At 42.2% G+C, this 27,275-nt stretch overlaps 1 protein-coding gene, 1 long non-coding RNA gene and 1 pseudogene across 10 annotated transcripts in view; 1 reads left to right on the top strand and 2 right to left on the bottom strand.

Moving 5' to 3' along the window:
- Positions 1–2,313, bottom strand: part of ANKHD1 (ankyrin repeat and KH domain containing 1) — a 118,807-nt gene extending 116,494 nt beyond the window's left edge. For 4 of the 8 annotated variants that reach the window (XM_072826122.1, XM_072826124.1, XM_072826129.1 and 1 more), the window contains exon 1: positions 1,859–2,312. In XM_072826122.1, the coding sequence (XP_072682223.1) occupies positions 1,859–2,149 (291 nt within the window). In that variant the 5' untranslated portion in view covers positions 2,150–2,312. Of the gene's footprint in view, positions 1–1,858 lie in introns of all 8 variants that reach the window. The other 4 variants (XM_072826125.1, XM_072826123.1, XM_072826127.1 and 1 more) reach the window with 2 other exon arrangements.
- Positions 2,314–2,694: 381 nt separating this feature from the next.
- Positions 2,695–27,275, top strand: part of LOC140633510 (uncharacterized) — a 52,615-nt gene continuing 28,034 nt past the window's right edge. The window contains exons 1-2 of one of the 2 annotated variants that reach the window (XR_012031118.1): positions 2,695–3,011; positions 4,780–4,957. This is a non-coding gene — a long non-coding RNA (uncharacterized lncRNA). The remainder of the gene's footprint in view (positions 3,012–4,779; positions 4,958–27,275) is intronic. The other variant, XR_012031119.1, reaches the window with a different exon arrangement.
- On the bottom strand, positions 24,975–26,078 carry LOC140633504 (glyceraldehyde-3-phosphate dehydrogenase-like; annotated as a pseudogene).

Genomic DNA, 27,275 nt, shown 5'->3' with positions numbered 1-27,275 from the left:
CAAAAAATGGTGTGGATTCTACTCACAGAATCACACGGTACGGGAAATCCAAATGAAATACAGTAAGTTAGAGGAAGAGAGAGACTGTCTGTGCATGTGTGTTTATGTGTGTACAAGCCTCAGAGAAATAGTTAAAAAGTTCATTTCCCAGATATAACACATGAGCTAAAAGAGTTAGAGATTTATGACTTTGAAGGCTCACCAGCACTCTCCTGAAAAAAATTAAGAATACTATTTATGTAAAAGTGAAATAGTGATCTTTCATTTCACCTATGAGAATTATGTAAAAAATGGTCCAGAAGATCAAGGACATCACATGTAGACCAAAGCAAACCTTTTCAGTCTCTCTTACAAGTTAAAACAAAACCAAAAGAAGACTCTAATTTTTAGAACCTAAAAGTAGTCCCACTTTATTTTGTGGTAAAAAGTACATATGTTTTAGGTTCCTCTCTAATCAATTTTCATTGAAAGGATAAAAGAAAGTCATCCATAAGCACAAAAGTAGAGATGCTCCAGAAACTTTCCCCATAATTGCCTACTCAAATACAATCCTGTCTCACTTTGACTTAGAAATTAGTTCTCTTAAAGTGAAATTTCAAGATACAGACATTCAAGGGACTAGCTCCCTTACATCCCACATACTATTTTTTTTCCAAAGCATAACGTTGGAGTGAAAATGCATTAACGTTTTAAATATAAATGAACCCCTGTTCAGACATGGCAAGACAATGGTGGAATGGTAAGACAATGCACTAACTGTATTCTGCAACCCACAAACAGTTTTTTATTCCTCTCAAATACAGCAGCCAGGATAGTTGTATACAGAGAAATCTCTGTACTTTAACACCAAGATCAGAGGCTAAAATAATTGGTCATAGGGGAATGAACCAGGCACCTTAGAACCAAAATAGAATACTCTGGGCACTCAGAACAATAGCCATCAAGGAACAGTACTAAATCCAAACCATGGTCAGGAGGAAAAAAAAAAAAAGTACATATATTTTATATAAACATATAGGGACCTTTTCCCTAGGGACCAAAATAGGACAATGCCTTCCATCCCACATTGCTCAGACCTAAGGCACAGTTAAGAGTTAAAGAGTTAAAAGAAATGAAGGATCTGATCATTAAATGCTACAAAAGGTATTCATTGTTTTACCTACTCCAAGCCTAAAAATCTACAGACTTCAGTTTTGCTGAAGCTCAAAGATGCACTGGAATTTCCTTTTCCTGTGTAACTTCACAAAAGGTCCCAGGTGCAAGACTCACGTGCTTCCTCAGGGTAAAAGCAGAGAGAGTCTTCATACTAACCTGTCTCAAACTAAAAAAAGGAAATTAAGAACTCTTCTTTCTACACAGGCAAGGCACAGGGCAAATAAATGACAGAGAACTCAACTTTGGGAACAGGCATATAGTGGAAATGCTCTCTCAGCTAGCCAGCTCTGTCTCGGTCTCGGTCTCGGTGTCTCTCTGTCTCCCTCTCCCAGTCTCGCTCGGTCTCTCAGTACCAAGGGCAGGGACTCCGGCAAGACCCCGCCCCCCCACCCCCCCCCATCTCCAAAGCGGGGTGGGCGGGAGGTAGCTAGAGGAGTCCTTGTTCCCGCGCGAAGCTTAGAGACCAAAGGACTCCCCATTGTGGGTCTACGGATGGTGACGGGAACCGGGCCGGCTCGAGCCGACGGCTGAAGAGTAAGCTGAGGGCGCACTAGGCCCGCACCGCTGCCACTGACGCCATGGAGCCGATCGCTGTCAGAGAACGGCTCTGCCCGGGGAGCGAGAAGGTGGCCCGGGCCCTGTGCCGGCCCAAAGAGAATTCATGCCTCACACCGTATGGGAGGCGGGGGTCCTGGAAGCGTACCTCGGACACCTCGTCCTCGTCGCTGCCAGAGGCACCACCTCCACCCCCGGTCCTCAGCACGGCAGCCGCCAACTTGAAATCCAGCGCCGCGTCCCCTCCGGCCGCACCGCTGCCGCCGCCACCGACTCCCGGCACGGGCCCAGCCTCCCCAAAGAGTCTCACGGTGCGAATCCCCAGCCCGACCCCTCCCGGCGGAGGCGGCTCCGAGGCCCCGGCTGGGGCGGATCGCGGAGCCACCGAGTCCAGGTCCTCCTCAAAGGAGGTGCCGCCGCCTCCGCCATCGGTCAGCATGGTTCGCACGCGGAGCCGGAGACGCTGCCGAGTCACTCACAGCCACCGCCGCCGCCGATCCCCGGAACGAGAGGAACAGCAGGAGGAAGAAGCTTCTCCTTCCCCCCGTCCCAGCAGCGCCACTAACTTCTCACTGCCTAACCTGCTGCCTCCCGCCCCCCACACTCGCCACTGGCTGTAGCCCCCCAGCGGCTGCAGATCATTGGCCAAGGTGACCCGTCGCTCAGGCTCTTCGTCACGCGCCGCTTGCTGGCTCGCGGCCCCCAAGCTGCGTTGACCCGCGCAGGCCTAGGCGGTTGTGAACACCCGCCTCCCAGACCCCACGCGCCGACTTCCGGTCTTTTTCTACGTCTATTGGTCAACGTCCCTAACTATCGCGTCACGACCTTAAAGTGGATTAGTTCGTCTTGTGGTCAGTCACGGTGACCCATGACAATGAGAGGCTTCATTGGCGCCATAAAGCGTCGATCACTTTGTCACAGGACGTCGCGTGGTACAATTGGCCCGCAATAGTACCATTCTTCCCGCCCCCATCTGAGGTGACGGGAAAGGGTTGGGGAATTTCCACTTGTGATTAACATTACGGCAGAGGTGACGACCCGCAAGGATTGGTAAGATGTGGAGTAGAATTCACCCTCAGTTTTCTGGGGCTTCTCTGTCAAGGATTGCAAGAGGCACGGAAGTTTTACGAAGCTCTCCCACCTGTCGCTCTCCGCGAGACGCTGAGACTGCGGCCGGAGAGTCGCTGCACGGGGATTGGAGGAAAGATGCAATCATCCTCATCTAGTCTCCACCTTCCTGACAGTCCCTGGTTGGAGGAGCGAAGCGTCAGTCACTCGAGCGGTCGCCACCTCTGGGACAGGTGAGATTGTGTAATCTCTGCCTCTGGCTCTTTGGGCGGGAGTAAGGGGCCTGGGACAGGCGAGGAGGCAGGGCCGTTCTTGCCTGGGCCCTCCAGGCTCTCCGAGTGGAACCCCGAGCGCGAAGCCCCGGGGGGCTGCTGGGGATGGCCGCCGCGAGGCGACGGGCTTGGGCGCGACAGTTCTACCACCTGCGGGCGGGATGGCCCCCCGGGGCCGCGTTCTCTTGCCTGTGCAGTGCGGCGGGCCTGAGGGCTGGACAGCGCCATGCCTCGGTACTGGGAACTGTCCCAGGAAGGAAGGTGCGAAGCCCGCCGACAGCTCGAGGATCTCAGACCCGAGGGCCGATAGCGGTGTGAGGAGTGCGTGATCTGGAGCAGTTTCCAATTCTGCCGCCACCACTCACTTGCTGTATGACCTACGGGCGTTTTGTGTTTAATCTTTGAGAATCAGTTCATTCATCTGTAGAATGGGGCTAATACCAGCACGTCCCGCATTGCGTTGTTATGAATACATAAGGTAACTAGCATAAGGCAATTAGCAAAGTGCCAAACCGGAAGACCCATTTTTGTTAGTTACTCTTCCTTCAGGAGGCTTCCACCTAACCCTGGGCCCTGCCAACCAACCTAATTCTTGTCAGATCTCAGTGATTCGAAACAAGCTAGCTAAGGAGGGGGCCAAGGAGGGGGCGGGCAGCGGGCGTGCAGAGGTATCTTTCCCTCTTCTAACCATCTGTCTCTACTTCTATTATCTCTTCTATCTCAATCCCTCTATTCCCCTTGTCAATAAAGATGGAATATAAAATTTAAAATACTCATGCTTCGGGGATCCCTGGGTGGCTCAGCGGTTTAGCGCCTGCCTTTGGCCCAGGGCGCGATCCTGGAGACCCGGGATCGAGTCCCACGTGGGGCTCCCGGCATGTCTCTGCCTCTCTCTCTCTCTCTCTCTGTCTATCATAAATAAATAAAATCTTTTAAAAATTTTAAAAAATAAAATAAAATACTCATGCTTCAACTAAACCTATGATCAAGGATCACCAGAAAGGCGTTTGGTGAAGTTTGTATGGCAAACGTCCTTTGACCCAGTGAATGTCCATATGACTTAGATTAACCAAAAAGCAAAAGATTTGGCATGTCTCCTCTCTTGCAACTCTAACAAAGGGCTTTGTATATCTTGATTGTGCAATTGTTAACATTTCACCTCCCTTGAACTATAATCTGAAAATTCTGTATGTAACGATTTTGGGGCACCTGGGTGGCTCAGTCGGTTAGGCTACTGGCTGATGATTTCTGTTCAGGTCATGATCTCATTGGTGGTGTGATCCAACGCAAGTCAGGCTCCTGCCCAGGAGGGAATCTGCTTGAGATTCTCTTTCCTGCCTCCTCTGCCCCTCCCCCCATTTGCTGGTGATCTCTCTCTCTCTCTCTCTCTGTCTCTCAAAAAAATAAATCTTGGGGCACTTGGGTGGCTCAATTGGTTAAGCGTTTGCCCTCAGCTCAGCTCATGATCCCAGAGTCTTGGGATTGAGTCCCACATTGGGCTCCCTGCTGAACCAAGAGTCTAACTTCTCCCTGTCCCTCTGACCCTCCTCCCGGCTTGTGCTCTCTCTCTCTGTCTCAAATAAATAAAATCTCTAAAAATAAATAAATAAAATCTTAAACATATATATAAAACAATTTTTTAAAACTTGATTCTGCCAAACTTAAAGAACATTTTGAAGATTGTGAACATTTCTTTGGCTTGGTAATTTATGTTTGTTTGTTTTTTTAGATTTATTTGAGAGAGAGAGAGACAGAGATAGCAAGAGAACATCATCCAGGAGGAAAGGAGAAGCAGGATTCCTGCTGAGCAGGGATCCTATGTGGGGCTCAATCCCAGGACCCTGAGATCAAGACCGGAGCTTCTTGAAGGCAGATGTTGGATGAGCCGCCCAGGTGCCCCTAGCTTGGTAATTTCTAATTTTGGCATTTCAGATTTAAAAAAAAAATCGTTTTCAGGGGATCGTTTTCAGGACGCCTGGGTGGCTCAGCAGTTGAGCTCCTACCATCAGCTTGCGGGATGATCCCAGATCTGGGGATCAAGTCCCATGTCCAGCTCCCTGCAGGGAGCCTGCTTCTCCCTCTCTGTCTCTGCCTCTCTGTGTGTGTGTGTCTCTCCTGAGTGGATAAATGAATTTTTTTTTAATTTTTATTTATTTATGATAGTCACAGAGAGAGAGAGGCGCAGAGACACAGGCAGAGGGAGAAGCAGGCTCCATGCACCGGGAGCCCGACGTGGGATTCAATCCCGGGTCTCCAGGATCGCGCCCTGGGCCAAAGGCAGGCGCCAAACCGCTGCGCCACCCAGGGATCCCTGAATTTTTTTTTTAAAGGAATGTTTTCTATAAGTAGAAGGTTAGAGTGAATGTTCTTTCTAGATAATAAATTGTAGGAAATGGAAAAAACACTTGACCTTTTCTACAAAACTATTTTGATATAAATGCCCTGTGTACTGTCTTTAGTTAGAACCTACCGGCTTAATTGGCCTGTATTCTCAGTGCTGTTTAAATTTTGAATGCATGTGTGACTAGGTCACAACCCAAAGTAATAGCACCAACAAAAGAAACCCAGCTCTGCCCAACCCACTTCAAAGCTGGATTATCCAGAATTGGTATGGATACATCCTTAGGCAAAAACAGGTATTGACTGGTGCAGCATTACAAAGGAACTGCTTGTCATTCCTATCACTAATACAAAAATAATTTCTGATGCAACTCCCTGAACAAACTCATTAAATTCTTTGAACAAATGTAATGTATCTTAAGAACAGAGAGAAAGGAAATCTAGGCATTTGCATTTTTCCCAATATATTTGAAAGAGAAATATATAGTCTTTACTCAGTACCTAGCAATCAACTGTGAGTATAGCCAAGAAAATATTATTGAGCAATAATCTTTTTTCACCTGGATCTTTACTTGAGACACTTGTTGCCAGGAGTTTGACAACAATTGAGTAATCATTTTAGGGTTTAGAAACTCCCAATCTTATAGATTTTGGTGACTATTGTTGAGACTGTATTATATATGAACTTAATATTTCTATACATACCACATAATGTAGTGAAATCTAATTGAGAAATCATCACTATATCAAGTAGTAATACATTAAGTAAATAAACCAAATCACACTTAAAGTATTCAATGAAAAATATTAATAATTTTAATGTGATTTATTGGGTAATGTTGGTTTTGATACATCATATCTTAAGTTGGTATTTGCCACTAACAAAAGATACACTAATTTTTCAAATGCTAAATAAGCAAAAGAGAGCAAAATCCCTCTTTTAAGTGAATATATATATATATAGTTAGAAATATATATATATATATATTTTGTTAGAAGTGAACATTAGAATAAAATGTTTTCCTCCCAAAACCCAGCAGGAATATTGATTAGGGTGTAGTTGTAGTGTATTTCAAAGTTCTCTTTTCCTTTTGACTATCTTTCAGACATAGAAGGAAAAGGCAAAAGAGAAAACTGTATATCCCAAGGATTTTTAAAACTTCTGAAGTAATAAAAGGCTTCATTTCTTGTGAGAAATATGAGATTGACAAATGAAATTGTAGATACAGGGATGTAAGCTACTTTAACTACTTTAGCTGTAATTCTTCCATGTGCAACTTGCATTTTCTCAAGACATTTAATTTCTGCATGTCAGTGCATCACAATTCAGTTTGTCTGTGTAAGGAAAGAAGAAAACTACAAATATGTTGCACTTGGATATTAAATATTTTAACCTTTATAATGAACTTATCAAGATTTCACTCATTTTCTAGATGAGCAAGTTGAAACTCCAAAAAGATTTAATAACTTACCCAAGTTTCTAGGACCGATATATGGAAAAGCTAGGATTTGAATTTATTTCCACCTGATCTCAAAACCCATGCTCTTCCCACTATATCACATTGATCCCTTGGTACCCTCAAGGGCAGAGGAACTTCATCAATCAGATAAACTGACATGATAATCCAACCATTATATATTTCTTTCTTTTTTTTTTTTTAAGATTTATTTATTCACTCATTCAGAGAGAGCGAAGAGAGAGGCACAGACACCGGCGGAGGGAGAAGCAGGCTCCATACAGGAAGCCCGATGTGGGACTCGATCCCGGGTCTTCAGGATCACACCCCAGGCTGCAGGCGGCGCTAAACCGCTGCGCCACCGGGGCTGACCCCATTATATCTTTCTTATAGACCTACTAATTAGAATTCTGTGTGAAATTATCCCTGCCTGCCACCAAATTTGGTATCTTCCTCTTTTATAACAACTGGAAACATTTAATTTAAAACATTTTCTGTTTTTTCCAACTATATTGTTAATTTCTTAGACCATGTAATTTCACATTAAGAAATCTGAATAGTTAATATAGTCACATGGTTCAAATTTCAAAAAGAATTTTAAAAACATATGAAAGGAGTCATTTTACTTTACCCATTAAACACTCAGATCCTCTCTCATAAGCAAGCCATCTTTTTAGGTTTGTTTGTTTGTTTGTTTGTTTGTTTGTTTGTTTATGGTGGGTTTATTAAAGCATGGGGACAGGACCTGTGGGCAGAAAGAGCTGCCCAAACCATTTTATTAGGTTTTAAAATATCCTTCTAGAGGGGCGCCTGAATGGCTCCATTGGTTAAGCATCCGAGTCTTGATTTCAGATCAGGTCATGATCTCAAGGTTGCCAGGTGGAGCCCCACTTCAGACTCTGCTGGCATGGAGCCTGCTTAAGATTCTCTCTCTTCCTCTCCCCCTTCCACCCCCCTTTTCCTCTGCCCCTCCTCCATCCTGTGCAGTGCATGTGCATGTGTGCTCTCTCTCTCTCAAAAAAAGAAAGTATTCTTCTGGAGATTTTTAAATATATAAGCAATTTCATACATGTCAATTATTTTTTCCCTTTTAAACTCAAATGGCAGCATACTACTATACACACTTCTGTATCTTGCTTTTCTCACCTAATTCATTCTAGAGATATTCCATGTTAGCATATAAAGAGCTCTGTCATTCTTGTTTACTACATTATGGTATTCTGTTCAGATGATTTATCCAGTCTATAATGTTGAATATTTAGATTGTTTCCTTTTTTCCCCCTTAACAAACAGTGCTACAGATATGTAGCTTTCTAATCTACATGTCTATGGTGCATACATTGAAAAAGTATGGTCAGTTACATGTAAAACTGAGATTAGTAGTAATTATCATGGGGGGTAGGGGGAGGTGCCTGGCTGGCTCAGTTGGTTGAGCATGCCATTCTTGATCTTAGGGTTGTGAGTTCAAGCCCTATACTGGGTGCAGAGATTACTTGAAAAATAAAATTGAAAAAAAGAAACAGTGAAAAGGGGTGCTTGGGTGGCTCATTCAGTTAAGCCGCCGACTCTTAGTTTCCACTCAGGTCATGACCTTAGGGTCCTGGGATCAAGGCCCATGTGTGGTTCCATGCTCAGCAGGGAGTGTGCTTGAGGACTCAGCTCTCTCCATCTTTCTCTGCCCCTCCTCTTGCTTGCATGTGCACTCTCTTTCTCTCTAAAATAAAAAATCTTTGGGGTGCCTGGGTGGCACAGGGGGTTAGGTATCTGCCTTCAGCTCAGGTCATGATCCCAGGATGCTGGAATGGAGCATCATGTCAGGCTCCCTGCTCAGCGGGAAGCCTGCTTCTCCCTCTCCCCGCTGCTCATGCTCTCTCTTGCTATCTCCCTCTCTCAAATAAATAAATAAAATATTTTTTAAAAATTAAAATAAAATGAAAAATCTTTTAAAAAAACAGCACGAAAAGTAGTAAGTATATCTGGGCAATGGAATTACACAGAGATTTATACAATTATTTTACTTTTTTGAATATTTGTATCTTCTAGACTTTTCTATTTTTTAGTTTTTTTCCATATTTTGTGTAATAAAAAATTAAATATTTAAGTTAAATAAACTTATTTCAAATAAGTTTTGCAATTTTCTTATCTGTTCATTCAACCAACATTTACTCAATTCCTGCTATTTGCATGGCAGTCTGCCAAGTGCTTTAGAGAAAATGGAAAGAAGAGTTATGTATTTCCTTTCAACTATACTGATACACACCCCCCACACACACACATACTTATTGGCTGGTGATTAGGAAGATAAAATGTACAGGGAATAATAGAAAACAAATTCAAGGGATCCCTGGGTGGCGCAGCAGTTTGGCGCCTGCCTTTGGCCCAGGGCGCGATCCTGGAGACCTGGGATCGAATCCCACGTCGGGCTCCCAGTGCATGGAGCCCGCTTCTCCCTCTGCCTGTGTCTCTGCCTCTCTCTCTCTCTCTCTCTCTGTGACTATCATAAATAAATAAAAATTAAAAAAAAGAAAACAAATTCAAGACAGTATAACAAACTATTTTACAGCACTGAGTAGATAGAAAATAAAAGAGAAATAAAAAAAATAAAAGAGATATTAAAATGGAGTAAGTTTACTTAGGGAAAACTTGATTATGGCCATTTTGGCTAGGACAGTGACTGAGGGAAATAGAAGAGGTAAAGCATTCCAAATGGAAAGAAATGACAGGAATGATGACAAAGAAGTGAAAGTCTTCAAAGGTATGTCAGGACAGTAAAAGACTAACTTGGTCACTATAGAGAAATCAAAACTGGAATTCACGAGAAATTTGGTTAAAGAAATGCTAAATGCTGGACTGAGGGCTTTAAATTTGATTCAATAGGCCACCCACCATAGTTCTTAAAAAGCAAAGTTATCATGATAAAAATTGTTAAAGGATGATTTCAATTTTGTTTTGTCTTGGCTGCGTTGCCTGAGTTTTGTAAGAACAAGGAAATACCAGAGTCTGGGAAATAAACAGTCTTGCTGTTGTACTCAGTCCAACTGTGAGGTAATGAAGGCCAGATCAGAGGAGTGACTATCAGATGGAGTAAAATGTACTGTTAGCAATCATAAAGGATCAGCATGACTTGGTACCTGATTAAATGTGGGGAATAAGGAGTATAGAAACAAAAGTTACTCCAGAAAATCTGATACAGAATTTCTGAAGAGAAATATAACAAATAGATCCTTTCTTTAGGAGAATTTGGCTGGCTCATGCTATAGAGTCTGTGACTCTTGATCTCAGGATTGAGTTTGCACCCTACCTTGGTCATAGAGTTGACTAAAAAATCCTTTCTTTAAGTTTTTATTTCCATCTACTAGAATGGCTAAAATCCAAATAACTGACAATACCCATTGCTGGTGAGGATGCAAAGAATAAGAACTCACTGCTGGTGAGAATACAATACAGTACATTCACTTTGGAAGAGAGTTTGGAAGTTTCTTACAAAGCTAAACATAGTCTTACCACACAATCCACAGTTGCACTCCCTAGGTATTTACCCACTGAATGGAAAACATATCTACATAAAATTCAGCATTGAATGTGATTGTTCATAGCAGCTTCATTCATAATCACCAAAACATGGAAGCAACTAAGGTACCCATCAAAAAGTGAATGAATAGGGATCCCTGGGTGGCGCAGCGGTTTGGCACCTGCCTTTGGCCCAGGGCGCGATCCTGGAGACCCGGGATCGAATCCCACATCGGGCTCCCGGTGCATGGAGCCTGCTTCTCCCTGCCTGTGTCTCTGCCTCTTTCTCTCTCTCTCTCTCTGTGACTATCATAAATAAATAAAAATTTAAAAAATTATAAAAAAAAAAAAGTGAATGAATAAACAAATGTGTTATCACCATATAATAGAATACTATTCAGTAGTAAAAAGGAATGAACTACCAAACCATGCAAAGACATAGATGAATTTTAGATGCATATTGCTAAGTAAAAGAAAGCAGTCTAAAAAGGCTGCATACTTTATTATTCTATTTATGTAACATTCTAGAAAAGGCAAAACTATGGATATGATAACAGATCAATAACTGCCAAGAGTTGGAGTGGGAAAAGAGTTGAATAGATGAAGTACAGGGATGTTTCAGACTGGTAAAATTCTGTATGATGTATTTTGTATGAAACTGTAATAGTGGATACATGACACTATGCATTTGCCAAAACTCAGACTTTATGTACAAAGAGTGAATTTTAATGTATGAAAAAAATGTTTTAAGTTATTTGGTAGGTCAGGGAATGTAAGAATGGAATGCAGATGGTGACAAAAAAAAAAAATCTAGTTGTGTTACAAATGTGTAAAACAACTTCAGTGAGGGAATGAAGAAAAAAGTTACTGACCTACATAGCTTTGGATACCAGTTATGGCTCTAAGACTAAAGGCAAAAGGAAAAGCAGCACATGAGCACTAAACTCTAGTTGACAAAGTTGATTCTCCCTGGGGATGTGCATTAACAGTTCTAAAACCATGTATGTGTATTGGAATTGAAAAACCATGTAGGGGGATCCCTGGGTGGCTCAGTGGTTTAGCGCCTGCCTTCGACCCAGGGCACAATCCCAGAGTCCCAGGATTGAGTCCCACATCGGGCTCCCTGCATGGAGCCTGCTTCTCCCTCTGCCTGTGTCTCTGCCTCTCTCTCTCAGTCTGTGTCTCTCATGAATGAATAAATAAAATCTTAAAAAAAAAAAAAAAAGAAAAAGAAAAACCATGTAAATAGATGCAGTTGGTGAGAGCCTACTTTCTCACTGTTGGAGTGGGAGATTACAGATAAGCAAGGGGAGGAGGCTAGAATGATCTGTGTGGTAAAGAATTAGAGTTGGAGATCAGAACTCCTATTTAATATAATTACAAGTGGAAACATGTATAGATATGTGTATATACATATGTTAGTATACACACACATTTTTCCTTGCTCTCTTAGCTGAGATGACTTAGAAATAACATTCCATTAGCAACATGCACGCCTTGCACCCACATCTTGGTTTTTAATAACATTCTCCAGTAAGAGGAACCATGGCTCCTTGGAGAAATGGTTTAATCTAGAATTGAGGCAGGAAATATACAAGATGAACCTGTGCCAGAAAGTAGTAAACATCCACGCGTGCATATGTGTGCACATGCACACACAGACACACATAAATAATATGTGTGTACAAAATAATGAGGGTATCTGAGAGAGATAATAGGAGCTAAATGAAAGAGATCCCAGGGCACCTGAGTGGCTCCGTCAGTTAAATGCCTGCCTTTGGCTCAAGTCATGATCCCAGGGTCCTGGGATTGAGCCCCGCACATTGGGCTTCCTGCTCAATGGGGAGTCTGCTCTCCCTCTGCCCTTCCCCCAGCTCATGCTCTCTCTCTTGCTCTATTTCGAATAAATAAAATCTTAAAAAAAAAAAGAGCTCCCAATGGCTAAAGCTGGAATAATTTGAATAAATAAATAGTATTGAATTATGGCCCAAGGTATAAAATAAATATCCTTGAGTCCTTATGGGTATAAATAAATGTTTGAGTAAATAAATAAATGGGGAGAATAGGTAAGTCTTCCAAACAGAAGAATTTTAAATTTATGTAGAAACCCTGCCCTTAAAGAGGTGAAGCCTTAAGTCCCCTGTCCTTAAGTTTGAACTGTGCATAGTGATATCCTTCCAAAGAGTAAAATATGGAAAGAGGAAGTAGAGTAAATTGATACTGGAGAAATCTGACAAACACTACCTCAGCGAGGTTATCAGGATTATCATCAACAGTAATAACTTGTATTGATAGTGTATTCCCTTAGTATTACATGCAGGAAAAGTCTGAGAAACTGTCATAGTCAAGAGGAGTCTAAGGAGACATGATGAGAAAATGTAATGTGGTATCCTGGATGGCATACTGGAACAGAAAAAGGACATGAGGTAAACATGAGGTAGGGATGCCTGGGTGGCTCAGTCAGTTAAGTATCTGCCTTCAGCTTCTGTCATGATCTCAGGGTTCTGAGATTGAGCCCCACATTGGGCTCTCTGCTTAGCAGGGAGTTTGCATGTCTCTCTCTTTCTCTCTCTCTCTGTATCTCTCTCTCAAATAAATAAAATCCTTAAAAAGTAAAAAAAATAAACACAAGTAAATCTAAGTAAAGTATGAATCTTAGTAATAATGTATCAGTTAGCTAATAATATGTCAATATTGGTTTATTAATTTCAACACAGTACCATATTACTGTAAGATATTAGTAAATAGAAGAAATTGGATATGGGCTATGTGGAAACTGTACTATCTTCCCAAGTTTTCTTTAAACTTAAAACTATTCTTGGGATGCCTGGGTGGCTCAGTGGTTGAGCATCTGCCTTTGGTCAGGGTGTGATCCTGGGTCCTGGGATCAAGTCCCACATCAGGCTCCCTGCCCAGTGGAGAGTTTGTTTCTCCCTCTCCCTCTGCTCCTACCCCTGTTTATGCTCTCTTCCCTCTGTCTATGTCTCTGCCTCCCTCTATGTGTCTCTCATAGATAAATAAATAAAATCTTAAAAAAAAAATCTAAAACTTTTCTATGGGGCATATGTGGCTCAGTCGGCTAAGCATCTGACTCTTGATTTCAACTCAGTTCATGATCTCAGAGTTGTGGGACTGAGCCCCACACCAGGCTCTGTGCTGGGTGTAGAACTTGCCTAGGATTATCTCTCTTTGGGATCCCTGGGTGGCGCAGCGGTTTGGCGCCTGCCTTTGGCCCAGGGCGCAATCCTGGAGACCCAGGATCGAATCTCACGTCGGGCTCCCGATGCATGGAGCCTGCTTCTCCCTCTGCCTATGTCTCTGCCTATGTCTCTGCCTATGTCTCTGCCTCTCTCTCTCTCTCTCTCTCTCTGTGACTATCATAAATAAATTTTAAAAATTTAAAAAAAAGATTATCTCTCTTTCCACCCCCCCCCCCCCACAAAAAAAGTTTAAACCTAAAACTAGGGATCCCTGGGTGGCGCAGCGGTTTGGCGCCTGCCTTTGGCCCAGGGCGCGATCCTGGAGACCCGGGATGGAGTCCCACGTCGGGCTCCTGGTGCATGGAGCCTGCTTCTCCCTCTGCCTATGTCTCTGCCTCTCTCTCTCTCTCTCTCTCTGTGACTATCATAAATAAATAAAAATTTTAAAAAAAAGATTAAAAAAAACACCTAAAACTATTCTAAAATTTAAATTTTTTTATTTTGATTTTCTTCAGTTTTGTTGAGATATAACTTATTTTTAACATTGTATTAGTTTAAGGTGCACAACGTAATGATCTGATATACCTATATATTGCAAAATGATTATCACAATAAATTTCATAAACTTTCACAAGAAAGTAGATCTTTTTTTTTTTTTTTTTTTTTTTTTTTTAAGAAAGTAGATCTTAAAAAGAAATTTTTTTAATGCTTATTCCTGGGCATCTGGGTGACTCAATTGATCAAGTGTCTGCCTTTGACTCAGGTCATGATCCCGAGGTCCTGGGATCAAGTCCCATATCAGGCTTCCTATTCAATGGGGAATCTGCTTCTTCCTCTCCCTTCACCCCTCCCTCCTGCTTATCCACTCTCTCTCATGCTCTCTCTCTCAAATAAATGAATAAAAATCTTTAAAAACAAACAAAAATAAATATATATAAAAATGAAATAAAATGGTTATTCCTTTGGGGCACCTAGGTAACTCAGTCAATTAAGCATCTGTCTTGGTTCTCAGGATTCCAGGGTCCTGGGATCAAGCCCCTCATCATGCTCCCTATTCAGTGGGGAGTTTGTTTCTCCCTCTCCCTCTGCTCCTACCCCTGTTTATGCTCTCCTGTGCTCTCTTTCTCTCTCAAATAAGTAAATAAATAAAATATTTAAAATAAATTTAAAAAGAAATGTTTAGGGGCACCTGAACATTAAGCTTCTGCCTTCCATTCAGGTTATGATCCCAGAGTCCTGGGATCAAGCCCTGTGGGCTCTCTGCTTGGTGAAGAGTCTGCTTCCTCTCTCCCTGCCCCTCCCCCAACTATGCTCTCTCTTGCTCTGCTCTCTCTCTCTCTCTGTCAAATAAATAAATAAAATATTTTTAAAAATTAAAAAAATGCTTATTCCTTTGGACTTCTAGGAATTTATGATTAAGAGGATGCCAGTGACTGGGGGTCTTAGTTGGTTGAGCATCCAACTCTTGGTTTCGTTTCAGGTCATGATCTCATGGTGATGGGATGAAGCCCTCTGGTGGGTTCTGCACTCAGCACTCTCTCTGCCCCTCCCACTCATGTCCTGTCTCTCTCTCTTTCTCTCTTGGAAATAAACAAATAAATCTTAAAAAAGAAAAGAGTTGGGGTGCCTGACCAGCTCAGCTGATGGAACATGCAACTCTCAGATCTCAGAGTTCTGGGTTTGAGCCACATGTTAGGTGTAGAGATGACTTAAAAAACAAACAAACAAACAAACAAACAAAAAAAAAAACACAGCAATCAGACATAGGCACAAAAACATTATATAGAAAAAATTAGTACAAGGACGCCTGGGTGGCTCAGTGGTTAAGCATCTGCCTTCGGCTCAGGGCTTGCTCTTTATTTATTAAATAAATAAAAAGAAGGAAAAAATTAGTACAACTTAAATATCTAACAGGATAATGGCTAACTCTTGTATATGATTTGATTCTATAGTCACTAAAAATGATGCTCACATTATTTTAAATAAAAAAAATAAATTTATAAAACAAAAGGTGTAGTGCTCACTTTGGCAGCACATATACAAAAGGTGTATAATATTTTAAATACACTACAATGAATAGAGTATTTCCATACATCAAAATGACAAACATCAGAGGCACCTGGCTGGCTCAGTTGGAAGAGCAAGTGACTCTTGATCCTGGGGTCATGAGTTCAAGTCACATGTTAGCTGTAGAGATTACTTAAATACAGAAAAAAACACCAAAAAACAAAGCAAAACAAAAGTGACAGTCATCGGACAGAGATTATCTATGGATGGTGGGATAGTGGGAATTATTTATTTCTGATTTTTTTTAATTTATTTATTCATAGAGACACACACAGAGAGAGAGGCAGAGACACAGGCAGAGGGAGAAGCAGGCACCATGCAGAGAGTCTGACGTGGGACTCGATCCCCGGTCTCCAAGATCACGCCCTAGGCTGCAGGCGGTGCTAAACCGCTGCGCCACCGGGGCTGCCCTATTTCCAAAATTTTTATAAGTAATGTGTTACTCTGGTGATAGAAAAAAATGTAGTAAAGGTTGTAAGAAAAAATCACTATAGGTGTAAAATCAGAGGATTGATCAAATGAGATACTTATTAGCAGGGTTTGGAAAATTAAGCAGGAACAATTCTTTTTCAGGTAAGGAAGATGATAATAGGTTCACCTTATGTGTTTGGTTTCAGACCACAATGGGAACACTTAGATGTGTACAGCATTATATGGTAAGTCTACCAGAAAACCCCAAGAGAAGCATATTCAACAGAAATACAGATAAATATCTTTACTGTAACTGGAAACAAATTTTTAAAAGCTGTCAAGTTGTAGCTTTGGTTTTCATAAAAGAAAACATTTCTCTGCAGAAAGATCATGTAGTTAGTGAATGAAGATTAAGCCACTTTTCCCCCAGATGAGTCCTTGGTGAACTATTTTGGGCGTTGCCTCCACAGAAAGATGCATACTGAAGTACTAGCAGTAATTCTATGAGCTTTCCTCCACCCCTTAGTAATAATTAAAAGAGAAGCCCAAGAATCACACTGATGAATAAGTTTCAGCAAGTGTATAGGCCTTCAGCCCAGATACCTCGATCCATGGCTATATAATAAGCTCACTGACAAGATAGCGTTTTAAGAGCCTGCAATCAATAGATCCTTTGAGGAAACCCAGGACTTTACCATAGGCATCACAAAGAAGCCCCTACTTCTCCTATTCCACATATGTGGGAAACCTGAGGCTGACTACACCAAATATCATGTTTCCTATGGCCTCTTATGCCCTGCCACTTGGGCAGCCACACCTACCTTCTCTAGAACTCTCCTTGGCAGGTACCATGGCATTCTGCCACAGACTCTAGAAGATCCCAGAATTGGTGAAAGTTTAGAATCTCATAGTCTGAGCACTTTCCTGATAAGACAATAGTTAAATAACCCCACAGCAAGACTCAGCGTATCTTCTAGGTGGTCTAGCTCATAGTGAATGAGTACTTTTAGATCAGAAGGATCTATGCAGAGTACTCTAGGCCTCATACTGACCTTTTAATAAAAAAGAAACTGGAGGACTGGGCATTAGGGTCAATACCACCTCCATCATCCTCTGATGTTTCCTGAAACAATCAGAAATACATCATTGCTTACCAAAATGAGAAGAGAGCAAGCCCAGGATTCCAACTCAAAGAGCAATTTTGGCTTATAGGTGAGAACTGAGTCACTCTGAAAACTGTTCTTAGAGACTGGAGTGTTTGAACTCAACTTCATTTGCCACACCCCTTGCTCATCAAGACAGACCTATAAACCAAGAGACGCAGCATGGCATTCACCTGCAGGGCAGGTAACAGTGCCACCTCCCAGTGTTCTTCCCCAAGGAAGCGACATGGTATTTGTTGTGGCTCTGAGAGGACACCTATAGACAGTCTCGTTGAAACATCAGTCTCATATAAGCTCACAGAAGCTATAAAAAAATTTGGGGGCAGCCCGGGTGGCTCAGCAGTTTAGCGCCACCTTCACCCCAGGGCGTGATCCTGGAGTCCCAGGATCGAGTCCCACATCAGGCTCCCTGCATGGAGCCTGCTTCTCCTTCTGCCTGTGTCTGCCTCTCTCTGTGTGTGTCTCTCATGAAAAAATAAATAAATTTTTTAAAGTCTTAAAAAATATATTTTGGTCAGGACTCTACTCTGAAACTTTTCACCTACAAGGACCCCTTAAGCCCTGGAATTGGCACCACTGGAGACAAGGAAGGAAAAATAACCAGGGTTGGACTTCTCCAGCATAGATCTAGTAGATAAAAAAGATTTGTCTTTTGAAGAGGATTGTTTCATCATGACAAGAGTTATGTAGGACAAATGTCTGAGAAATGGACAAGGCTGTCAGTGGCCTCTGAGGTTTGGTTAAAGCCCTAGTCTTTTCCTGCCATAAGCTGCCAGGGTTTTTCACAAAGATTGAGCCATAATAGTCCAAAGAAAGCAGCAATACTGTTCTGTGTACTAGGGATTTCATATAAATATAATTCCTAGAGAGTAACTGAAGGACTCAGAAATATTGTAAAACCCTCAAATGCACCAGTGAGACCACTATTCAGAGACTGATCATCACATTCCCAACAGTTATTCTCACAAGTTTCCTGTTGTACTCACCTATGCCATTAGTAAGAGTGTAAATTGATAAAATCTTTAGGGAAATCAGTTTGGAGTTGCCTTCAAATTTTTAAATCTAGCAAAATCCACTTCCGATTCTAGGGGAATTGGCACAGACACACTCACACATAAATTCAAAAAACGTGTATGAAGGTGTTCACTGAAACGTTGTGTGTCCATCAGTAAGTAGTTAAATAAGTAGTGGTGCAGGTAAAAAATGCTAACCATTATCTGAGCTTTTAGCAAGTCATCATCTTTTTGCTGGTGGAGGTCTTGCCTTGATGTTGATGTCTCCTGACTAATCAGGGTGGTGGTTGGTCTTGCCTTGATGTTGATGTCTCCTGACTAATCAGGGTGGTGGTTGCTGAAGGTGGTAGCTGTGGCCATTTCTTAACATAAGACAACAATGAAGTTTGCCTCACTAAAAGACTCTTCATGAATGACTTTTCTGTAGTATGTAATGCTGTTTCACATCATTTTACCCACAGTAGAGCTTCTTCCAAAATTTGAGTCAATCCTAGGGTGCCTGGCTGGCTCAGTTAGTAGAGCATGAGACTCTTGTGAGTTCAAGCCCCATGTTAGGTGAAGAGATTACTTAAAAATAAAGTCCTGGGCAGCCCTGGTGGCTCAGCGGTTTAGCGCCGCCTTCAGCCCAGGGTGTGATCCTGGAGGCCCCGGATCGAGTCCCATGTCTGGCTCCCTGCATGGAGTCTGCTTATCCCTCTGCCTGTGTCTCTGCCTCTCTTTCTCTCTGTCTCTCATGAATAAATAAATAAAATCTTAAAAAAAAAAAAAGAATACATTCCTAAATAAATAAATAAATAAATATTAAGTCCTTTTTAAAAACTTGGAGTCAGGGACGCCTGGGTAGCCCAGTGGTTGAGTGCCTGCCTTCCTCTCAGGATGTGATCCTGGAATCCTGGGATCCAGTCCCACATCAGGCTCCCTGCATGGAGCCTGCTTCTCCCTCTGCCTGTGTCTCTGCCTCTCTGTGTTTCTCATGAATAACTAAATAAAATCTTAAGAAAAAAAAACACTTGGAGTCAATGGTTTCAAACCTGCTGCTGCTTTATCAACTAAGTTTATGCAGTATCTAAATCCTTTATTGTCATTGCAACGTCTTCACAACTTCATTGAGAGTAGATTCTGTCTTAAACTACTTTCTGGGGCACCTGGGTGACTTAATTGTTCAGCTCGGGTCGTGGTCCCGGGGTCCTGTGATTGAGCACCACAATGGGGTTGTCTGCTCAGCGGGGAGCCTGCTTCTCCTACTCCCTCTGCTGTTCCCCCCAGTTGTGCTCTTTGGTTCTCTTTGTCAAATAAATAAATAAAATCTTAAAAGGAAGGAAGGAAGAAAGAAAGAAAAGAAACTACTTTCTTTGCTCATCCTTAAGCAAGTTCTTATCCGTTAAAGTTTTACCATGAAATTGTGGCAATTCAGTCACATCTTCAGGCTTCACTTCTAATTCTATTTCTTTTGCTATTGCAATCACATCTGCAATGACTTCTTTCACTGAAGAGGGTAACCCCTCAAAGTCATCCAGAAGGGTCAGAATCAACTTTTTCCAAATTCCTGTTAATTCTGATAGTCTCAATCTCAAACATTCTTTTTTTATTCTTTTTTTTAAGATTTTATATTTATTCATGAAAGACACAGAGAGATGCAGAGACATAGGCAGAGGGAGAAGCAGTCAACCTCAAATGTTCTTTTTTTTTTTTTTAAAGATTTTATTTATTTATTCATGAGAGACACAGAGAGAGGCAGAGACATAGGTAGAGGGAGAAGCAGGCTCCATGCAGAGAGCCTGATGAGGGACTCAGTCCCAGGACTCCGGGATCACGCCCTGAGCCAAAGGCAGGCGCTCAACCGCTGAACCACCCAGGCATCCCAACCTCAAATGTTCTTTTGGCATCTAGAATGGTGAATCCTTTACAGAAGGTTTTTAATTTACTTTGCCTATCTTGATTTTCAACATCCCTTCCTCACTAAGCTTAATCATTTCTAGCTTTTGATTTAAGGTAAGAGATATACCATTCTTCCTTTCACTTGAACACTTCTTATTCACTTGAACACATATTTATTAAGTTTGCCTTATATGGGCATAGTTCATGCATGGCACTCCAAAACAATTATAATAGTGACATGAAAGATCACTAATCACTGATCACCATAACAAATATAATAATGAAAAAGTTTGAAATATTGCAGAAATTACCAAAATATGACAAAGACACATGAAGTGAGCAAATGCTATTGCAAAAATGGTACCGATAGGAGTGTCTGGGTGGTTCAGTCCATTAAGCCTCTGAATCTTGATCTCCACTCAGAAATCAGGATCAGGATCTCAGGATCCTGAGTTCAAGCCCCTCATTGGACTGCATATGGGCATGAAGCCTACTTAAAAAAAAAAGTTGTACATGTGGAAAGTGGGAGACGGATTTCTCACCCAGGTCTGTCTGTCTTTGCAAAATCCAAGTGCTAAGCTCTCAAGAGAAAAATAATAGAAAAGCTTCATTTAAGGGGCACCTGGGTTGCTCAGTCAGTTGAGCTTCCAACCCTTGACTTCAGCTCAGGTCATTGTCTCAGGGTGGTAGGGTCGAGCTGGCTTAGGGCTCAGCTTTCAGAGGGGAGTGTGCTTCTCTCCCACTCCCTCTGCCCCTCCCTTGCTTGGGATGCCAACAGTTAGTTGAACTTTGGATTCTTGGGTTTCTGGGTTCATGATCTCAGCATCCTGGGATCAAGCCCTGAGTCAGGGTCCACGCTCAGCAGAGTCTGCTTGTCCCTCTCCCTCTGCTTGTGTTCTCTCTCTAAAATTTAAAAAAAAAAATATTTTTAAAACTGTCCTTAATGGGGACGCCAGGGTGACTCAGTGGTTGATCATCTACCTTTGGCTCAGGTCATGATCCTGGGGTCCTGGGATCAAGTCCCACATCAGGCTCCCTACAGGGAGCCTGCTTCTCTCTCTGCCTATGTCTCTGACTCTCTGTGTCTCTCATGAATAAATAAATTAAAACTTTACTAAAAAATAGTCTTTAATGAAGCAGTAAAGATTAATTTTATTCATCAAGTCTCAGCCTTTGAGTACATGTATTTTTAATATTCTATGTGAGGAAATGGGAAATATACACAGAGCACTTCTGCTGAACACTGGTTGTCTCAAGGGAAAAGACTCATGCAACTGTATTTGTTGTAAGCTAAATTAACCATTTTTTCATCAAGCATCATTTTTACTTGAAAGTATGACTGACATAAATTTTGGTAATTCAGACTTGTGTATTTGGCAGACATTTCCTGTACTCTGCCACTTGATGGAAAACAGCTGATAGTATGACAGTATTTGTTTCCAAATATAAAATTCAAGCTCTGGGGCAGAAATGAGGATTTGGGAAAATTGCATCCACTGTCATTGGCTAACAGTTCCGTAAACTTAAAGATTTTTGATGAGATAGGTGATGATATTGCCAAATATATTTTTGACATTATATACTAAAATGTATCAGTATATTCAAGAGCTGCATAACTCAGTGAACCCTATTTCCCAAATGACCAGTACATGATATTATAAAACCATGCATGAATAAAAGAATGTTCAAAGACAGACCAGTAGATTTTAACATAACACAGTGTGAAAAATTTATAGTTACAGTTTCAACCTTTAGAAAACTAACAGTTAAAAAAAAAAAAAAAGAAAACTAACAGTTGTTGAATTTTGGTTTGATATTAAAGATAATACCCAGAGGGCCTGGGTGGCTCAGTTGGTTAAGTGTCTGACTCGTGATTTCAACTCAGGTCATGATCTCTTGGGTCATGAGATCAAGCCCTGCGTCATGCTCCATGCTCCATGCTCCATGCTCCATGTTTCGTGCTCAACAGCAACAGAGTCTACTTGAGACTCTCTCTCCCTCTCCTCTCCCTCTCCTTCTGCCCTTCTCCTTTCTTTCTCTATCTGTCTCCAAAAATAAATAAATATTTTTTAGAAAGATAATAACCACACTTATCTGAAAAAAAAACATTAATATATTCCTCCTTTTCCTACTATATATCCATGTGAGTCCAGATTTCCCTCATATTCTTCAACCAAAATACTATATTGCAATTAATTGAATATTGAAGCAGACAGGAGAATCTTTTATTAAGCCAGACATTAAAAATTCACTCTTAATAAATTTTGCTTTGAAAAATATATTTTTCTCAAAAAAGATGTTACTTATGTTCACATTTATGAATTGAACTAAGCAGATTTTTGTGAATTTCTCATTTTCAATTTCTGATATACTAAATACCAATAGATAAAACCCGCATATATAAACAAGAGTTCTTTGAATCTTTAATAATTTATAAGTGTTTACAGGGATTCTGAGTCTCCGAACTGCTGCAGTACTCTATAGCAGTTGCAGGAGTGGCAAAAGGATGGAGGAGATAACCTGAAGACTACTGAGTTTTCAGTCCTTCCTTACTCAGCCAACTCTCATCTTCAACCCAGCGGTCAAAGCTTGGAAAGGAAGAATTCAGAACTATGCTCTGGATATCTCTGGTGGGAATCCATGAAAGGAAAAAGGCACTACTTTTCCTCTTTCTCCCTAAATCTCCAGACAAGATGTGGCAATTGCATAGGGTGAAGAGAGAGACTGGAAATGGCTGGTGAGAGGGAGGGACCTTCCTAGCCATTAGGGAACTTATATAGAAACTTTGAACTTAAATGGTAAGGACAAGCTATAAGGGGCCATAGCTGGTCCACTTGGGCTCAATAGCAGGAACTGGGAGAGCCAGGGACAACTCCTAGAGCAGTGATACTTGTATTTTTTTCCTCCTATTCTGGCCCATTTTTAAAAATAGCCCTAAAGTCTTCTGTGACTTTTAAGAACCAACAATTCTTATAGGCCACATTCCCATATGGTTAATTGGAATAGGCCAATGTGAAAGAAATCAAACTTGAAAAAAAATAAAGTAAGCCAACATAGTAACAACTACTGCTTTGCCACATACACGCATTCCACCTCCACATCCAGCTCCACCTTTCACTTTCCCTCCTACCATCCATCCCCTCCCCTTGGCCTGAGCCCTGTCCTTCCTTAGGCTATTACTAAATCATTAGGGATTTAGTCAGTAGGAGGGGGAATTGAGGGGTAAGGCATTTTATGATGATTTGAGTCCTCTCTGTGTCAATGTGATCAAGCAAGTAGCTCTCTGTTTCTACATCTTTAAGATGAGACCTAGCTCTGTGATCCTATGGTTATTAATAAACAGAAGAACCAAGCACTCTGTTGTAAATGTATTCTCATTGAAAAGAGCAGAGGATCTGGGAAGGGAACACAGCTCTAGTTTGCATCATTGTGCATTATCCCCTTTGGGCATGGATATATTCACAGGAGATGAACAAACACAAGTTTCTGAAAACAACCTAGAGAAACCTCCCAAGACTGTGGTTCTTCCCTTGGGTTCACTTGGCTGTTAGGTTCCCAAAGTCAGTATTGGAGAATTCCCTCATTTCTTGCCCAGCAGTGGTAATTCCTTTGGTCTTGGAGGCCCCAGAGGTTTTCAACCTCCCTGTTATGACCCTGCTAATCAGATGACAGGCTCTGGCCTCTGCCAATTTTTTTATAAAGATTTTATTTATTTATTCATGAGAGACACACACACAGAGAGAGAGAGAGAGGCAGAGACACAGGCAGAGGGAGAAGCAGGCTCCACGCAGGGAGGCCGATGTGGGACTCGATCCCAGGACTCCAGGATCACGCCCTGGGCCGAAGGCAGGCGCTAAACTGCTGAGCCACCCAGGGATGCCCACCAATTTTTTTTTTAAGATTTTATTTATTTATTCATGAGAGACACAGAGAGAGAGGCAGAGACGCAGACAGAGGCAGAACCAGACTTCCCACAAGGATCCCAGTATGGGACTCGATCCCAGATTCCAGGATCATGCCCTGAGCCAAAGGCAGACACTCAACAGCTGAGCCACCCAGGCGTCCCCCTACCAATGTTTTTATTTTTTTGATAGATTTATTGAAATATGATTCACAGACCACACAATTTACCCAAAGAGTACAATTCAGTGGCTTTCATTGTATTTGCAGAGTTCTACAACCATCATATCTGTTTTGGAATATTTTTGTCTGCACTTAAAAGAAATCCTATACTCCTTAGCCATTATCTCTCAACGTCCACCCACCCACCCCACCCCTGCCAGGTCCTCAAGCCTTTGGCAACCAATAGCCTATTTCTGTCTTTATAATTTGTCTATTCTGGATGGTTCACATAATGTAATATGTGGTCCTTTGTGATTAGTTTATTCCACCTAGAATGAGTTTTCACGGTTTATCAGTATTGTAGCATGTATCAGTGTTTCATTCCATTTTATTGCTGAATAATATTCCACTGTATAGATATAACACATTTTGTTGATCTATTTAGAACTTTGGGTTGTTGAGTCATCTGAGTTGTTTTCACCTTTTGACTATTGTGAATAATGCTGGTATGAACATTGGTGTAAAGTATCTGTTTGCTTCCCTGCTTTCAATTATTTTGGGCATATACTTAGGAGTGGGATTGCTGGATCAGATGATAATTCTATATTTAACTTTTTGAAGACTACAAACTGTTTTTAGGGTTGCTGCATCATTTTACATTCCCACCAGCAATGTGTGAGGGTTCCAACTTCTCTGCATCCTTACCAATACTTTTTTTTTTTTCTGGGTACAGGATACTTTATTGATATTACATGACAAGGTAGGGTTCCCCAAGCCCCTCCCCTTCCTCCGGGTCTAGGATGTAAATCAGAGGTCAGGAGGCTCTCAGTGTGTTGGGGGATTAAGTTGGGGCAGGGACTCCCCAGCAGCTGAGGGCCTCTCTCTTCCTCTTGTTCTTGCTGGGGCTGGTGGTCCACGAAGCTCTTACTCCTTGGAGGCCATGTGAACCATGAGGTCCACCACCCGGTTGCTGTAGCCGAATTCATTGTCATACCAGGAAATGAGCTTGACGAAGTGGTCATTTAGGGCAATGCCAGCCCCGGCGTCGAAGGTCGAAGAGTGGGTGTCACTGTTGAAGTCACAGGAGACAACCTGGTCCTCAGTGTAGCCCAGGATGCCCTTGAGGGGGCCCTCCGATGCCTGCTTCACTACCTTCTTGATGTCGTCATATTTGGCAGCTTTCTCCAAGTGGCAGGTCAGATCCACAACTGACACATTGGGGGTGGGGACACGGAAGGCCATGCCAGTGAGCTTCCTGTTCAGTTCAGGGATGACCTTGCCCACAGCCTTGGCGGCGCCAGTGGAAGCAGGGATGATGTTCTGGGCAGCCCCTCGGCGGTCTAGCCACAGCTTCCCAGAGGGGCAGTCCACGGTCTTCTGGGTGGCAGTGATGGCATGGACGGTGGTCATGAGGCCCTCCACGATGCCGAAGTGGTCATGGATGACTTTGGCTAGAGAAGCCAAGCAGTTGGTGGTGCAGGAGGCATTGCTGACAATCTTGAGGGAGTTGTCATACTTCTCGTGGTTCACACCCATCAGAAACATGGGGGCATCAGCAGAAGGAGCAGAGATGATGACCCTCTTGGCCCTGCCCTTCGGGTGAGCCCTAGCCTTCTCCATGGTGGGTGAAGACCCCAGTGGACTCCACAACATACTCAGCACCAGCATCACCCCATTTGATGTTGGCGGGATCTCGTTCCTGGAAGATGGAGATGGACTTCCCGTTGATGACAAGTTTCCCATTCTCAGCCTTGACTGTGCCGTGGAATTTGCCATGGGTAGAATCACACTGGAACATGTATACCATGTAGTTTAGATCAATGAACGAGTCATTGATGGTGACAATATCCACTTTGCCATAGTTAAAAGCAGCCCTGGTGACCAGGCGCCCAATACGGCCAAATCCGTTCACTCAGACCTTCACCATCGTGTCTCAGGGACGCAGCTGGCACTGCAGAAGATGCGGCTCTCTGTCGAATGGGGAGGAGCAGAGAGCCCTTACCAATACTTTTTATTTATAGCCATCCTAATGAGTGTGAATGGTATCTCACTGTGGTTTTGATTTGTGTTCTCTTGATGCCTAATGATGTTGAGCATCTTTTTGTGTACTTATTGTCCACTTAATGTATCTTCTTTATTATTTTTAAGTTCATTTATTTTTAAGTAATCTCTACACCCAACATCCACCGAACCGGGAATCATGCCCTGAACCAAAGGCAGATGTTCAACCGCTGAGCCACCCAGGTACCCCAGGGAGAGACAATCTTAAGCAGATTCCACTCTGAGCGTGGAGCTCCACTTGAGGCTTGATGCAAGGCTCCACATGGGACTTGATCTCATGACCCTGAAATCCTGATCCTGAAATCATGACCCGAGCTGAAATCAAGAGTTGGTTGCTTAACCGATTGAGTCACCCAGGCACCCTTCCTTCTTACTGAGTTGTAAGAGTTCTTCATATGTTCTAGATACAAGTCCCTTATCAAATATATGATTGTGTTTATTTTCTCCCATTCTTCAGGTTGTCTTTTCTCTTTCAAGTAACGCTGTTTGGAGGACAGAAGTTTTAAATTTTTGATGAGGTCTGGGATGCCTGGGTGGCTCAGCAGTTGAGGGCCTGCCTTCGGCCCAGGGTGTGATCCTGGAGTCCCGGATGAGTCCCTCATCGGGCTCCCTGCATGGAGCCTGCTTCTCCCTCTGCCTGTGTCTCTGCCTTTCTGTGTGTGTGTCTCATGAGTAAATAAGTAAAATCTTTTTTTAAAAAAGTCCAGGAACAAACATTATTAAATAAATAAATAAATAAATAAATAAATAAATAAAATTTTGATGAGGTCTAATTTATTTTTTAAATTTGTTCCTTGTATTTTTGTATCATATCTAAGAAACTATTGTCAAGTCCAAGGTCATATAGGATTACCACCTTTTTTATTCTTATTTTTTTTTAAGATTTTATTTATTTATTCATGAGAGACCCAGAGAGAGAGGCAGAGGCACAGGCAGAGGGAGAAGCAGGCTCCCTACAGGGAACCTGATACAGGACTCGATCCCAGGACCCTGGGATCACAACCTGAGCCATAGGCAGACGCTCAACTACTGAGCCACCCACACATCCTACCACCTATTTTCT

This window comes from Canis lupus, chromosome 5 (assembly GCF_048164855.1).
Source record: "Canis lupus baileyi chromosome 5, mCanLup2.hap1, whole genome shotgun sequence".
Lineage (NCBI taxonomy): Eukaryota > Metazoa > Chordata > Mammalia > Carnivora > Canidae > Canis > Canis lupus.
This window is presented reverse-complemented; position numbering and strand designations above follow the sequence as displayed.